This window comes from Lepidochelys kempii, chromosome 1 (assembly GCF_965140265.1).
Source record: "Lepidochelys kempii isolate rLepKem1 chromosome 1, rLepKem1.hap2, whole genome shotgun sequence".
Classification (NCBI taxonomy): Eukaryota; Metazoa; Chordata; order Testudines; family Cheloniidae; genus Lepidochelys; species Lepidochelys kempii.
The window spans coordinates 164,706,560-164,720,440 of NC_133256.1; the positions used below are offsets into that span (position 1 = coordinate 164,706,560).

Genomic DNA, 13,881 nt, shown 5'->3' on the forward strand with positions numbered 1-13,881 from the left:
TTACGTGCTGCATCCGCAGGTTTGGCTGATCACAGCTCCCACTGGCTGCAGTTTGCCGCTCCAGGCCAATGGGGGCTGTGGGAAGTGGCACGGTCTGAGGGATGTGCTGGCCTAGGGGAGCAGGCTCTGGGGTGGGGCTGGGGATGAGAAGTTTGGGGTGCAGGAGGGTGCTCCAGGCTGGAATCGAGGGGTTTAGAGAGTGGGAGGGGGATCAGGGCTGGGGCAGAGCGTTGGGACGTGGGGAGAGGCTCAGGGGTGTGGCCCCCGATGCAGCACCCCCTGCACACCACGCGGCTCAGCCCCTGACCCAGCACCCCGGCTGGAGGAGGGCTGAGCCACTTGGTGTGGCTCAGGGGCCGGCTTAAAACGGCTTGCGGGCCATAGTTTGCCCACCCCTGGTCTATTTTCTAGTCAGAAGGAGCTAAATTCATCCTTGGCATAGCTCTACCAACTTCAGTGGATTTACACCAGGGATGAATTTAAATCAGGTGTTCAAATCACAACAATTGCACTAATTGACAGTCCCGTTTCCACTTTCAGAAAAGATGTCAATAGCTGAACTATCATAATCCTTGGACACAGTCCCTCCAGAACAGAAATGATGCACATTGGCAGCACATCACAACGATCCTATAAAGTTCTGGCCCCTTTTTTCTTTTTTGTGGAGAAAAAGGACTGAAATCCAACACTTTTTGTGAACATTACATTCCTATTAAATTGTTTAAAAGGGAAAACAGGACTCAGAACTCAGTTTGGTCACTCAATTCTTCTTTTAAAATATTTCAAGTCAAATCAATAATCTCTACCACCCTGGCACATCTTCATTGGAATTGCTCAGGAAAGAGTCAGTTAAACAAAATCAGGACAAATTTAGCTCTTGAACAAGTGGGCATAACTGACTCCCATTGAGTTCAATGAACATTGCATCTGTTTACACCTGAGCTGAACCATCATCTGTAAATCTCTTTATAATGGTATCTCTTTATACAAAGAGTGCACACATTTTGCACTGACTCAGCTGTGCAAAAACATCCAGCTACTTATATTATCATAATTAGATTGCATTATTAGTCAGGTTATTAACATATTGCGACAGATCTAACTTTGCCTTTATCCTTTCACTAGGAGGCTACTGTATAAAATGCCAGCTATTCTTTCTCCTTTCTGTAAGATAATACTGTGCTTGATTATGCAGATCTCAGACTCTGTTCCACAGAGAGGGACAGAATGAGATCATCAGAGTTCTTTTCCAAGAATTCAGTTTACAGTAAGTGTCTTTTCTATTTGACAGAGTCAGAGCTTTCTGGGATGCAAAAGCCAGACACTTATCTTTCATATCTGTAGTTTTGAACAGTGAAAAAAGGAAAATATCTGTCAAAGTTAATATTATTTTACAATGCAGTTGTCAGCTGAGATGTGTAGTGTACTCAAGAAAAATTGTCCATGGAAACCTCACAGAGACCCTCAGGACTCAAGAACTCAAAGTAATAATGGGTGTCACTCCACTGAAGTCAATGAAATGACATCAAGGATGCATTTGGCCCCCACATTTTTTTAGTGGACAGCTGCACTTTCACATGGCCCCAAGGTCATTCATGGAATGCCTTTAGATGTTAGTTGCAGTACAGCATGGACAAGCCACGTTTTTAAAAACTCTCTGTCACAACACTGTTTTTATGAAAGGATGTTATACTAAATCACTTATTAATACTATTATTAATGGATGGAATGGAAATTCACTGCTGACATGAAGCAATGGAACAGCTGTAAGCACTAAGGCCGTGATTCTGCAAAGCACCCCTGTTCTGTAGAGCTCTTAAATGCATCTTTACTTTAAGCATATGTTTAAATCCCATTGATAATGCTTTGCTGAAGCATAGCCTAACAGCGGAACTCTAGACCTCTTTCCTGTGATGAAACAAGCTCCTGACTATACTCGAAGCGTGGGCTTCCTCAACTGATGTAAAGAAATTCCCATGTGTAGGGAGCCAGGGTGGCTCCCCTCCGAACCAGAGGGTAAAGCGCCTGAGTGGGCGGGGCCAGACCAAGCTTCCGCCAATCCCCGGAAGGGGAAGGGTGGGACAGGAAGTACAAAGGGCGGGGCCCTCTGCCCAGTGAAGAGAGCACCAGGGAGGGAGACAGACACAGGCTGCTCCCTCGCGATCCTGCTGCTGACCCAGGCGAAGCCCTGGGCAAGGAGGAGCCTGACCGGGGGGAAGGCCTGTGGCAACCGGGACTGCCAGCCGCTGAATACCCAGAGGACCTGGAGGGACCTGACTACAGCCCGGGCCAGCGTGAGTCCGATACCGAGGGGGAGCGGGAGTGGCCCGCAGCGGAATACCCGGACGAGATGGAGGGACCGGAGCGACCCGCCTGAGAGACCGGGTAGGAAGTAGCCCAGGGGCCGAACTACTCAGTGGGGTGGGTATGTTTGGTCAGCGGGCGCAGACGGCCCCGCTGACCCAGCGGCGGGACCTTCACCTCCCGCCACTGTCAGGGCCCTGGGCTGGAACGCAGTGGAGTTGGGTGGGCCTGCGTTCCCCTACCCCGGCGCTCCCCTGCCTGAGGGGCGCACCACTGACTCGTGCCGGCTCTCCCCTGCCTGAGGGGCGCGCCACTGACTCGTGCCGGCACACCTTCCCCGCTAATTCCCCAACCCCCGGAAGGTGTGGCTGAGGTCTGCCAGTGAGACCATAGCCTCCATCGCCCCTAGGGGCTCGGAGGACCAACCGAAACCTGTCACACCATGACAGCAAGTAATGAACTGCAGTGTAAGCCATACTCTAGTCTGTATGTGAAGCAACTCTTAGGATATTACTGGTAAACTTCAATATTCCTGTCAAATTTATGATAAAGTAGGTTGCTGTGGCCAGAGGGTTTTGCTCAGTCTTGCCATGCGGGTGATCCAGGTTCAAGTTCTGTTATCTGACACTCTGGGTGATTAACTTGGCTCAGTGTGTTCAACTGCTGGGGTAAGGAGTGCCTCATGTCAGGGGTCCTTGAGACTGATTAAGACTATTCTGACCAGATCTGCTTGGCTAAAAGGATGGGTGTTGTAGGGCCTCGAAAATGGGGGTTAGATGTGAAGGTTAGTGTAGAAGGAACCCTGAAAATCTTTTACAAGCCTACAGGAATAATAAAACCTATTCACCTGATATTTCTGCTGGTCTAATTAGTGCTTCCAAGTGTGCCATTTTGTGTTATATACCAGTTGAAACATTGTGGAATTCACTTAACATTGTGAATACTTGGCATTTTCATAAAATATGGGTCACAAAATTGAAATCCGATCTAAAACATTCTGCTTTTTAAAAAACATCTACAATATGTGTTACCTGCAAAGTGGTAGACGCCACACAGTTTAAGGGGTCTTTCATCGCGGTTTCAGGCTGCTGTGTACTACACATTTGGTAATCTTGCCCGTAAAATGCTGATTGGACACTTATTGTTGAATGTCGAGGACACTGCAGGCTCAAACGATCGCCATCACAGGCATACACAGAGTGATTTTGCAGAAGTTTGGTTAGGTAACCTAGAAAATATTTAGCTATGTTACAATTAGTACAGGCAATGATGAACTCTTTAGGTAATATGAAAACCGTGGTCATCTTCTGGAAAGGGCATAAAAATCAGGATTGTAAGCATGGCCATACCACATGACACTATGAGCTTATCAGCCTTTACAACCTAGCCAGGATCAGGTCGCAAAAATATCCAGATGCTACAGGCAATCTTGTTGGTGATCCAGTAGGTGACACCCTTCCCACTGAGTCAGTACTAAACCAATGCTCCAGTAGGGGGCACTGTGCTGCTGGAGATGCCATTTTTCAGATGAGACCTGAAGCTAGGTTATGGCAACTTGTGGTCATTAAAGATCCCAAGGCACTTTCTCAAAAGTCCAAGGTGTTATTCCTCAGTTTTCTGGTCTATTTCCCCCTGCAGTCTCAGTTGGATAAGGTATTCTTTATTTCCTGTCCTAAATTGAGGTGTAATCTTACTGTACTGTTAAATGGTTGCTCTGTTTCATCCAAGTGATGGATAAAGTGATTCTCTCTGTATAATTTGCATATCAGAGTCTAAAGTAGTTCAGGATCCTTCCTGATGAGAGATACTGTGTAACTGTTAGACATTATTAATTGTTTGCAGTGCTGTAGCTGTGTTGGTCCCAATATAATGAGAGACAAGGGTGGGTGAGGCAATCTCTTATTGGACCAACTCCTGCTGGTGAAAGGTACACATTTTCAAGCTACATAGAACTCTTCTTCAGGTTCTTCCACCATTAGAACTTGGTCCAGTAAAAGATATTACCTCACCTAACTTCTCTTAGACATTATTAATAAAAGTTGGATATACTAGTCTGATGTGCAGGTAGTTTTGTGTTTGCTAGTATATAACTACCACAGATGAAGAGGTGGAAATTCATATGCTGCTGTCATAACTACAGTTGCCAACTTTCTATTCACACAAAACCAAACACCCTTGCCCTGCCCCTTCTCTGAGGCCCCGCCCCCTCACTCCATCCCCCCCCCCCCTTCTGTCGCTTGCTCTCCCTACCCTCACTTGCTCATTTTCACCGCACTGGCTCAGGGGGTTGGGGTGCAGGTGAGGGTTAGGGCTCCGACTGGCGGTGTGGGCTCTGGGGTGGGGACAGAAATGAGGAGTTCAGGGTGAGGGAGGGGGTTCTGGGCTGAGGCAGTGGGTTGGGATACAGGAGGAGGTGAGGGCTCCGGCTGGGGGTGTGGGCTCTAGGGTGGTGCAGACTCTGGGGTGGAGCTGGGGATTAGGATTTGGATGTAGGAGGGTACTCCAGGCTGGGACCGAGGGGTTTGGAGAGTGGGAGGGAGATCAGGCCTGGGGTGGCGAGGTGAGGGCTCCAGCTAGGGGTGCAGGCTCTGGGGTGGGGCTGGGGATTGAGTATAGGAGGGTGCTCCGGGCTGGGAGAGAGGGCTTCGGAGGGCAGGAGGGTGTTCAGGGCTGGGGCAGACGGTTGGGGCATGGCAGTGGGTGAGGGCTCCGGCTGGGAGTACGATCTCTGGTGTGGGGCTGGGGATGAGGGTTTTGAGGTGCGGGAGGGAGTCAGAGGTGTAGACTCTGGGCGGCACTGACCTCAGGCTTCTCTCAGAAGCAGCGGCATGTCCCCCATCTGGCTTGTCCCGCATCTGGCTCCTACACATAGGGGCAGCCAGGGAGGCTCTGTGTGCTGCCCTGTCCGCAGGCACCACCCCTGCAGCTCCCATTGGCCGTGGTTCCCAGCCAATGGGAGCTGCGGAGCCAGCGCTTGGGGTGGGGGCAGTGTGCGGAGCCCCCAGGCTGTCCCTAGGCATAGGAGCCGGAGGAGGGACATGACACTGCTTCCAGGAGCCACACAGAACCACAGCAGGCAGGGAGCCTGCCTTAGCCCCGCTGTGCCACCCTCCAGACTTTTAACGGCCCAGTCGGTGGTGCTGACCGGAGTTGCCAGGGTCCCTTTTCGAGTGGGCGTTCCGGTCAAAAACTGGACACCTGGCAACCCTAGTCATAACAGCTGCATTCATCATGTGATTTCAGGTAATATGCATGACCATGTTCCCTACTGTCTTAAAATGCAGCAAACTCCTGCATTTTTAAACCTTCAGCATCACACATTTGAAAGTTAATGCATGTTCAGTACTCAGCATCCCTAAGTATTTTTCTTCTCACATTTAAATTTAAAAAAGAAAATGTTATAAAATAAAATTAGGGGAATAATTTAATGAAATGGCCAAGAAATCAGAAACACAGTTGTTTTTTTAAGAAGAGTTGTTTGACTAATGGCCCATTTGCTACATTTAAAATTTATCTCTAATTATCTTCTGTTTTAATTATCCATCTTAACACACCCTTATGTTGATGTGTATACAACAATGGTATTTAAAGGAGCACTTGGAAGGTTGTAAGCCTAACATTTGAACTTTTATCTTGAGATGGCCATGACATTCTATATATTTGCTCCCTAAAAAAAATCAAAACCTACAATCCTATAGCAATAAAATAGTACATATTCTTGACAAAAACATCCACAACATTATTAACAGAGTGACCTCTTCCAGTGAGTTATTTGTTTTAAACTGGGAGAAACAGAATTTTTAAAATCAAGCTAAATAGCACAACAGAGTCATTTTAATTCGTCAGTACACAATTCAATTCTCTACAAACAACTTTTAAGAAATTTCAGGGGAAAAACAGGAAATCCCTTACCATAATAATAGTTGAATACTCTATGTTAGTATAGTCTGATATTTTTTTCCACATTTAGATTTTTTTGTTGTTAAAATTAAGGTTGGTTGTTCATAGATGATACACAGATTTGGTGAGTTTAGGCCACATCTAGCAGCTAACCCCACTTTTTATGTTCTGATCTACTTGGGAAATTTGAGAACGCCAGAAAGTAACTGTTACAAAAAAAACTACTACAATTCTGAATCTGCACCATTAAAGTTAGTGGGAGCTTTGTCACGGATGTCAGTGAATTTAGGATTTAAACCCTTACAGAGCTCCACTTGCAGCACTAAATTTGGAGTGAGAAGAAGGAAGTTTAATTATCAGCCCATTTTTTCACATGCTTATAAATCTGAAAATAATTACCCTTTGGGTTAAAAATATTCATTCTTGTTACTAACTCAAAAGCATTTCTTTCTGTCTTCTTTCTCTCTTTCTGCAAGTTTGGGAAAATACAGTTTGGCCATTTTTGAGTTACCAGAGCACAACAAATGGTGGATTTTACACATTAAGAAAGTTACTCAGAAGCTTTCTGTGCTCTTATATCTCAAAAACAGCTTTATTTTAAAAGTTCCCATTTGTCATGGCTCTAGATGTCAATAAGCACACACGCCTAAGACATGATTAAAGAAGTCTGGTTTAGGAATAATCAAATTGTAAGTCTCAACAGAATGTGTTGAACATGCACAATATATTATTTTGCCACTGTTTTTTTTAGGCATGCACACTGAGGTGTGAAACTGTGTAGATAAGTGGTTCTCTGCATGCTGAGACCTCTCTCCTGTTTAGCAACATAAGGACAGGGTGGTGACGAACCCCAGGTAGATATCCTCTGCTTTTAATTACCAAATTTACTTTTACCAAAATTTAATTTTGTCATTTTTCATCAAAATTTGAAATGAAAAAAAATTGGGGGGATGACAATTTTTATTATTTTTGGTGTATTTTTCAACCAACTCTGAGCTAGTCAAATTCTTTTTCATTTCCATGACCATTTTTTTCAAAATGTGCATGAATTATATTAAAAAAAATTTTAATCATCCCTGTTTGCCTGATTTTCAAAAATGCTGACTCCAATTCACCAGAGGCTCCTCTAAGGAAGAGAGGCCTGCGTGATGTTTGAGCCTGTTCATTTGTTTTTCCTTTCCTCCTAAACCCTGGAAGGAGCAAGCTCCAGCGGACCCCAACCAGAGGGCTGAGTTTCCATTCCCAGACCTGGGTGACAAGAGACTGAGTTCAGGACACCATCGAATGCCAGGGAGGTGTGGTGGAGGGACTATGCCCATGAGAGTCCCACGGACTTTCAGTGAGGTTTAGGCTCTTCTGTGCTTTGATCACTTTTGTAAATGAGAGTTAGGTTTCAAAGGCACAAAAGCGCTTTTGAAAATATTAACCTATATTTATGTAGGGATTCACCTTACTACTGAAATGCAGCCACCCCTGAGACACATGAGAAAAGTTACTGACTATAACAATTGCACCTCTAGAAAGACAGGAATTATAATATTAAAGAGTGTTACGCACACAAAAGGATATTCTCATATGCTGAACTTCTAAGTCATCAAGTTTCCTTGATTTGTCATCTCTTTACCCACTAAAAATAGCCAACAGTCTTGCTTTGGTATTTCCTGAAGTTTTATTCCCCTACTCTTGTTAATTTTGACTTTTTTTTTCACCCTTAGAACTCACTAAGGGCCCAATTTTGCTTCCATTGAAAGCTCCATTGACTTCAGTGAGAGTAGAATCAGAGCCTATGGTAGAAAACCCCTGGGTAGAAACAAATCAAACCTCTATATTTAATTGCCCTAAGGATAGATTTCATAAAGGAATAGATGGCTTATAGACGGATATATGGGACCCTTCACATCTAGGTCACTGCATCAAATCTAATGTAGGTTAATGGCCAGTAAAAGCCACTGCTATCTGCTGGCTGTGTGGTGGCTTATGTGAAATGATTTGGCATTCTTCATCTAATTCCTAAGGACAGACATCTGAACTGACACCTTCGTTGGCAATCTCACCATACCAGCCAAGGGCTGTATGGACATGAAGACTCAACTACCTTCTCATGCCTAGAGTTGGTAAGTCCAGAAAGTCTGAGGCATGAGGGAGGAGAAAGTTTGTACTGTCTTTATTGTAAGGTAAACAGAGGGTATAAGGCTGCCAGGCTGTCAGTCTGGCATCTCCCATAGCACCAAAGACATGGGGAGAAATCCTGACCCTGTTGAAGTCAGGAGCTCAGGCATTTACTTCAGGAAGCCTAGGATTTCACCACAACCTTGCAGTCCCTCACTTGTGTGAGCTGTCCTTTTGAGGTCAGCGAGGCCACTGACACGAAAGTGTTTTCAGGATCAGGCTCTACATTCCTTTTTAAAACGTTCTAATTAAACAAGAGCTTTTCTCTACTCAAACTGTACAGAAATAAAGTACCTTCCCTGCCAGAGACATTTCTCTGTGGACCCAATGCCCAAAGGTGCTGAGGCCCCCTGAGTGGTGCTGGGCTTGTACTGAGGATAGGCCAAATTCCCATTTACACTGTAAAAAGAAAAGGAGTGCTTGTGGCACCTTAGAGACTAACAAATTTATTTGAGCATAAGCTTTCATGAGCTATAGCTCACTTCACTGGATGCATGCAGAGCTGTAGCTCACGAAAGCTTATGCTCAAATAAATTTGTTAGTCTCTAAGGTGCCACAAGTACTCCTTTTCTTTTTGCGGATACAGACTAACACGGCTACTACTCTGAAATCTGTCATTTACACTGTGGCTTCTTTGCACCACTCTAACATTGTAAAGGGGCCTTAAATGTAACTTACTGCTACTTTAACGACTTTTTACACTACCAGAGTGGCGTAAAGGAGCCATAGTGTAAACGAGTATCTGGCCCAACATGCATTGTGGATGCTCAACACCATGAAAGGTTTGGTCCCATAGCTGTAATCATTTCAATCCTTTAGGTTTTAAGTTACTTGGAACCAAATGTGCTGTGTACAAAAAACAGCCCAGTATTCCCTAAAGAATATCAGTGATGTTGTGATTTGGATGAGTTCCCTGGCATCTTAACTGCAACTTTGATCCTGCAAATTCCTAATCCAGGATCTAAGCACCTTTCTGCAACAACCACAACTATTCAGTTCTAAAAATGCTTTTTAAAAAATCTGCTCTGATTTTATATAAGCAGGTGCATTTCTCTCAGAAAATAATGGTAAAGGGACTGACACGAAAAGAAATCATGCTCTCCAGCCTTCAAAGTGGCATTTAAAATGCTTGTATATTTGCACACAATAAAGGATAAAAATAGTCATGGAAATTGGCTGCTAACCTTTGATAAGAAAAGTGGTGACGTACTGGTATCTGGATTGTTTCACTCACATGGTACTATGTAGACGTGCATTTTGATTATTACACAGAGTGCTACACACACAGCCTTGCACCTCTTGGAGGGCTATATTGAGACTGAATGTCTCGCCTTATGGAACGGGTGGTGCACATAGCAGCCCTGGGAAGGGATGGTGCCTCAAAGCCACAATTATCTGCCTCCTTCTCCTTAGCTCCAAGAGGAAATAAGTCACTGCAGTCCTTTACAAAATGCACCGTACCTCCCCCTCATGCTGACTCAGTATCACTGATTTGTGCCTGGGGGGCATGGCTCTGCACACTCGCTCATGGAGGGGAATAACATTCCCAGGAAAGCTGCTGTCTCCCAGGTGGGCCATGCAGACAGTCGCAGTTTCCAATTGCTTCCTTCAACTTCCCCAGGGAGTGTGACTTCATAACACGTCTAATGCAGGCCTGTGCCTCAGTGGCACAATGTGCTTCTATATTGTTTACATAATCCCGTGCAGAGACCAATTTTGCTAAAGGCAACTACTTCAACCAAAGGGCAATGTCAGGTTAGAAAAAATGTCCTTATCTCTCTAACTAATAACAGCTGGGATTATTCAGAGAGAACGTTTTAGCAATTGAACGGACTTGCCAATATTTATGATGTCTGTTTACTTTTCTGCAGTTCTCTGGGCTGGGACAATGAAGGTAGGCAACTGGTCCGTTTCATGTTGCTTTACAGTCAAGTTGTTTCACTTTGGGTTCTGATACAGTCTCTGCAGCATTGACTGTATTATTACAAACATTTCAGGGGAACGTTTATTTGTGTTACAAGATGTCTCTTTTTTGTTTAATATGATGGAAGTATTTCTATTGGTCTTATGTTCTATAAAAGTATATTTTAAAAACACATCTAAACTGGGAGCCATAGCTAATCTGACAGGGATAGTATTGCAGAACCCGAGCATACAAAACTCACAAGTCAGGCCCCCCAAAATCATGAGATATGCTTAAAAAAATCAAGATTTTAAAAAATAATAAATGTTGGGTTCTTTTAATTTGTCTTCTAGTTTTTGAGCCTTCAAGCGTTCACATTTTCAAGGTTTTTTCTGAAACATGAGAGCTAGAAACTTCCTTTCCCTACCTTCCCGCCCCCCACAAATGAAAGTAGAGATTCCTTTGTAATAACATGACTCCAGCAGCTGGGGATTTAAGGAAAATGACTTTTCCTATTGGCTCAAAGCATATAGTTATAAGCATTATATGGGCTACACTGTGAACAAAGTAACCTAAAAACCTGTACTACCCTACTCAGAAGTTAAGCCTGAATCACAGCATCATAAATTGATTTATAGGTTCAAAGATTTTTAAGATCAGATGGAATCATTGTGATCACCTAGTGTGACCTTCTGCGTAACACAAGTCAGGAACTCAATGCAACTTTTTACTAGGACTCAAAAGACACATGAAATCCAAGCTGAATCCTTTCTTCCAGAATTGACCGGCTTAGTTACAGTGTCCACTGTGCTGACAAAGAACTCTGACTAAAATTCACTACACAGATAAAGCATGAAATACATACAGATTGAGCTACAGTATTATGTTGTTGTTATTATTATTATAATATTATTATTAATGATTACCATAGCGCTTAGGAGCTCTAGTCATGAGCCATGACCCCATTGTGCTAGGCTCTGTAGAAACAGAACAAAAAGATATCCGTGCCCCATAGACTTTACAGTCTATATGATTAGAGACAACATCTGGATGCAGACAGATGAGGGAGCACAAATTAATAATGACACAGTATTGGCCAGCATGATACAGTGTGGTCTCAGCACACCAGCAACCTAACCATTGTCCAGTTTTTTGTAGGCATCACGGCAAAGGAGAGTTTTAAGGAGGAATTTGAAGGGGGACAACAAGGTAGCTTTGTGGATATTTATGGGGAGCACCTCCCAAGCAAGAAGGGCAGCATGGGAGAAAGCACAAAGGTGCTTGTTTGCAATGTAACAAGTCAGCAGTGAAGGCTGCTATTATGGGGCGAGTGGAGGCAAGCATCAACACCATGATGATGGATGAGATGATGGGTAGGGGTGATTGACTGTGAAGGGCCTTGAAAAAGACAACAAGCAGCTTATGTTTGATGCAATTGAGAAGGGGGGAGCCAATGGAGGGATTCAAAGAGGTGTGAGACCTGGTCAAAGCAATGGACTAGGAAAACCATCCAAAAGTGGCAGAAGGTCGCTTTGAATGGGAGGGGTGGAGGCGCACATGGAAACCTAAATGTACTAACATGGGGAGTGGGAAGACTTAGAGGGAGTGGGAGGAAGTTAGGATGTCAGGGAAAGTTAGGATGGGTGCTCCGTGTGGGGAGAGGGGGACAGTCGGGGTGCCAGGGAAAGGAGGGGGAGCAGGATGGTGCTCTGCACGGCATGTGAAGGGAGCTACTGAAGATTTTGAGGAGGGAGATATCTGGCACCAAGTTGGGAAGAAGGGTCTTGGTGATTTGGGCCTGAGGTAGTTGCTCCCAGCCCTGGCCTGATTACCCAGGTTCCTACCTGCTCCCCAGGCCAAGCCCGGGTGCTGCAACAGCTGCTGTAGCCCCCCCAGTCACACGCTTGCATCCACACCCAGCAGTCTCATAGCCCCACCTGACCTGAGCCATGTTGAGCTTGAGCTGACAGCTAGACATCCACGAGGGGATGTCTGAGAGAGAGGCCTCTGGTGTATTGAGGACTGTGTTGCAATTTCAAGCTATCACTGTAGAGTGTCAGAAATGAGTGAAGGGTTCCTGGTCCTGCTTGCAGGCTAGGGAACTCTGTAGTGAAGTGTGTGATCTGGGAGCAGCAATCAGTCTGCAGCCAGACAGCCTAGAGGAAGGTGGCTGAGTTGGTTTAGGGAGCAGCCTGCTTTGTCACTCTGTTTTTTGGTTCTCATATGTTACCTGCATTCTAAGAAATAAAGCAGTGTTACACTTTTGTAAGCAGTATTTCTTGTTTGTTTGACTTTTCTGTGTGTATGCTGTGAACGTAACTAGGCCAAGATTTTAGTTTGGACAGAAGGAGACAATTCTGGAGTAGAGAGGTAGATCTACAAGTTAGTATAGAGATGGTAGTTAAATTTGTGTTTACAAATAAAATAACCAGAGATAAGGTTTGGAGGAAGAAGAAGAAGAAAAGAGGACCAAGATCAGAGCCTGTGGAATCCCCTCAGACAACTGGAGGGTAGATGAGGAGGATCCTCCTCAGGACATGCTGAATGAGTGACTAGAGAGGTGAAAGGAGGATCAGGAAAGGACAGTTATACAAGCCAAGAGAACAAGACCTCAAGAAGAGCATGGTTGATGATGTCAAAGGCAGCTGGCATGTCAAGGAGAATGAAGGTGGGGTACTAGATCTGAGCTTTAGCTAGGAAGAGATCATTAGAGATTTGGCAAGTTGGCCCCTCACTGTCACTTAATGCAAAGAGGACATGGCACTGATCAACCATAAAGACAATCCCAGCCCCCAAACCCCAACCTTGCTTAAATAGAGTTAAGATTGTAAATAGATCTCTCAATTTAAAATAACATTCTTAGAATGCTGTAGCAGTTAATTAAAAAAAAAACTTTGAAAGTCAGGAAATTCAGGGAGAATTTTATTTTTAAGTTTGAAAGTCTGGAAATTGGAATGTTGTAGTTTACAAATGTAAACATCAGAAAGTCTGGAAGTACTCAGTTAAGACTCCAGTGCATCATAAAATAGCACAAATAGTGTAATTGACAATACGTTGGAATTCATTAGTTTGTTCTTATCCAGAACAATATCATTTCATTTGGGATTAATTCATCTCTGTGTAGGTGGCCAGCATAAGACCTGTGCACCACTTATCTCTCTCGAAATAAGGTTAAAGTGATGCATAAGCTTTGTGCAGGCCCACTGCACTGGGGTGCATTTCACCCTTAGTGAAGAATGGCACTGTCAGAACATAATCATGAGTTCTGAGGATAATACCTGGCACATATTAAAAGCAATCTAACTGTTTACTAATAGAATGCCTTTTTATGAAGAATGCATTCTGCAAACATTTATTTTTAGAGCCTGAATATGAAAGGCCCACAGAACTTAGCAGCTCTCTGAATCAGGCCTTTATATAAGTTTATTGTATTGGCTATAGTTCATAGTTCAATTTAGCTTGATTAGCGTAGTAATTTGTTCTCAGTTTTTTAAGAGATGCTAATTCATTTCAGATGAAAATAGACTGAAATACCACACATATTATTACTGGAGTCCCAAAAAGCTAATCCATTTTATAAATCTCCATCAACCCCTGCAGCTTTT

The 13,881-nt window shown here is 44.1% G+C and overlaps 1 protein-coding gene across 2 annotated transcripts in view; it reads right to left on the reverse strand.

Annotated features, from left to right (window-relative positions):
• Positions 1 to 13,881, reverse strand: part of EVA1C (eva-1 homolog C) — a 62,870-nt gene that overhangs the window by 32,658 nt on the left and 16,331 nt on the right. For both annotated transcript variants that reach the window (XM_073362288.1, XM_073362279.1), the window contains exon 2: positions 3,336 to 3,532. In XM_073362288.1, coding sequence (XP_073218389.1) covers positions 3,336 to 3,407 — 72 coding nt within the window. In that variant the 5' untranslated portion in view covers positions 3,408 to 3,532. The remainder of the gene's footprint in view (positions 1 to 3,335; positions 3,533 to 13,881) is intronic.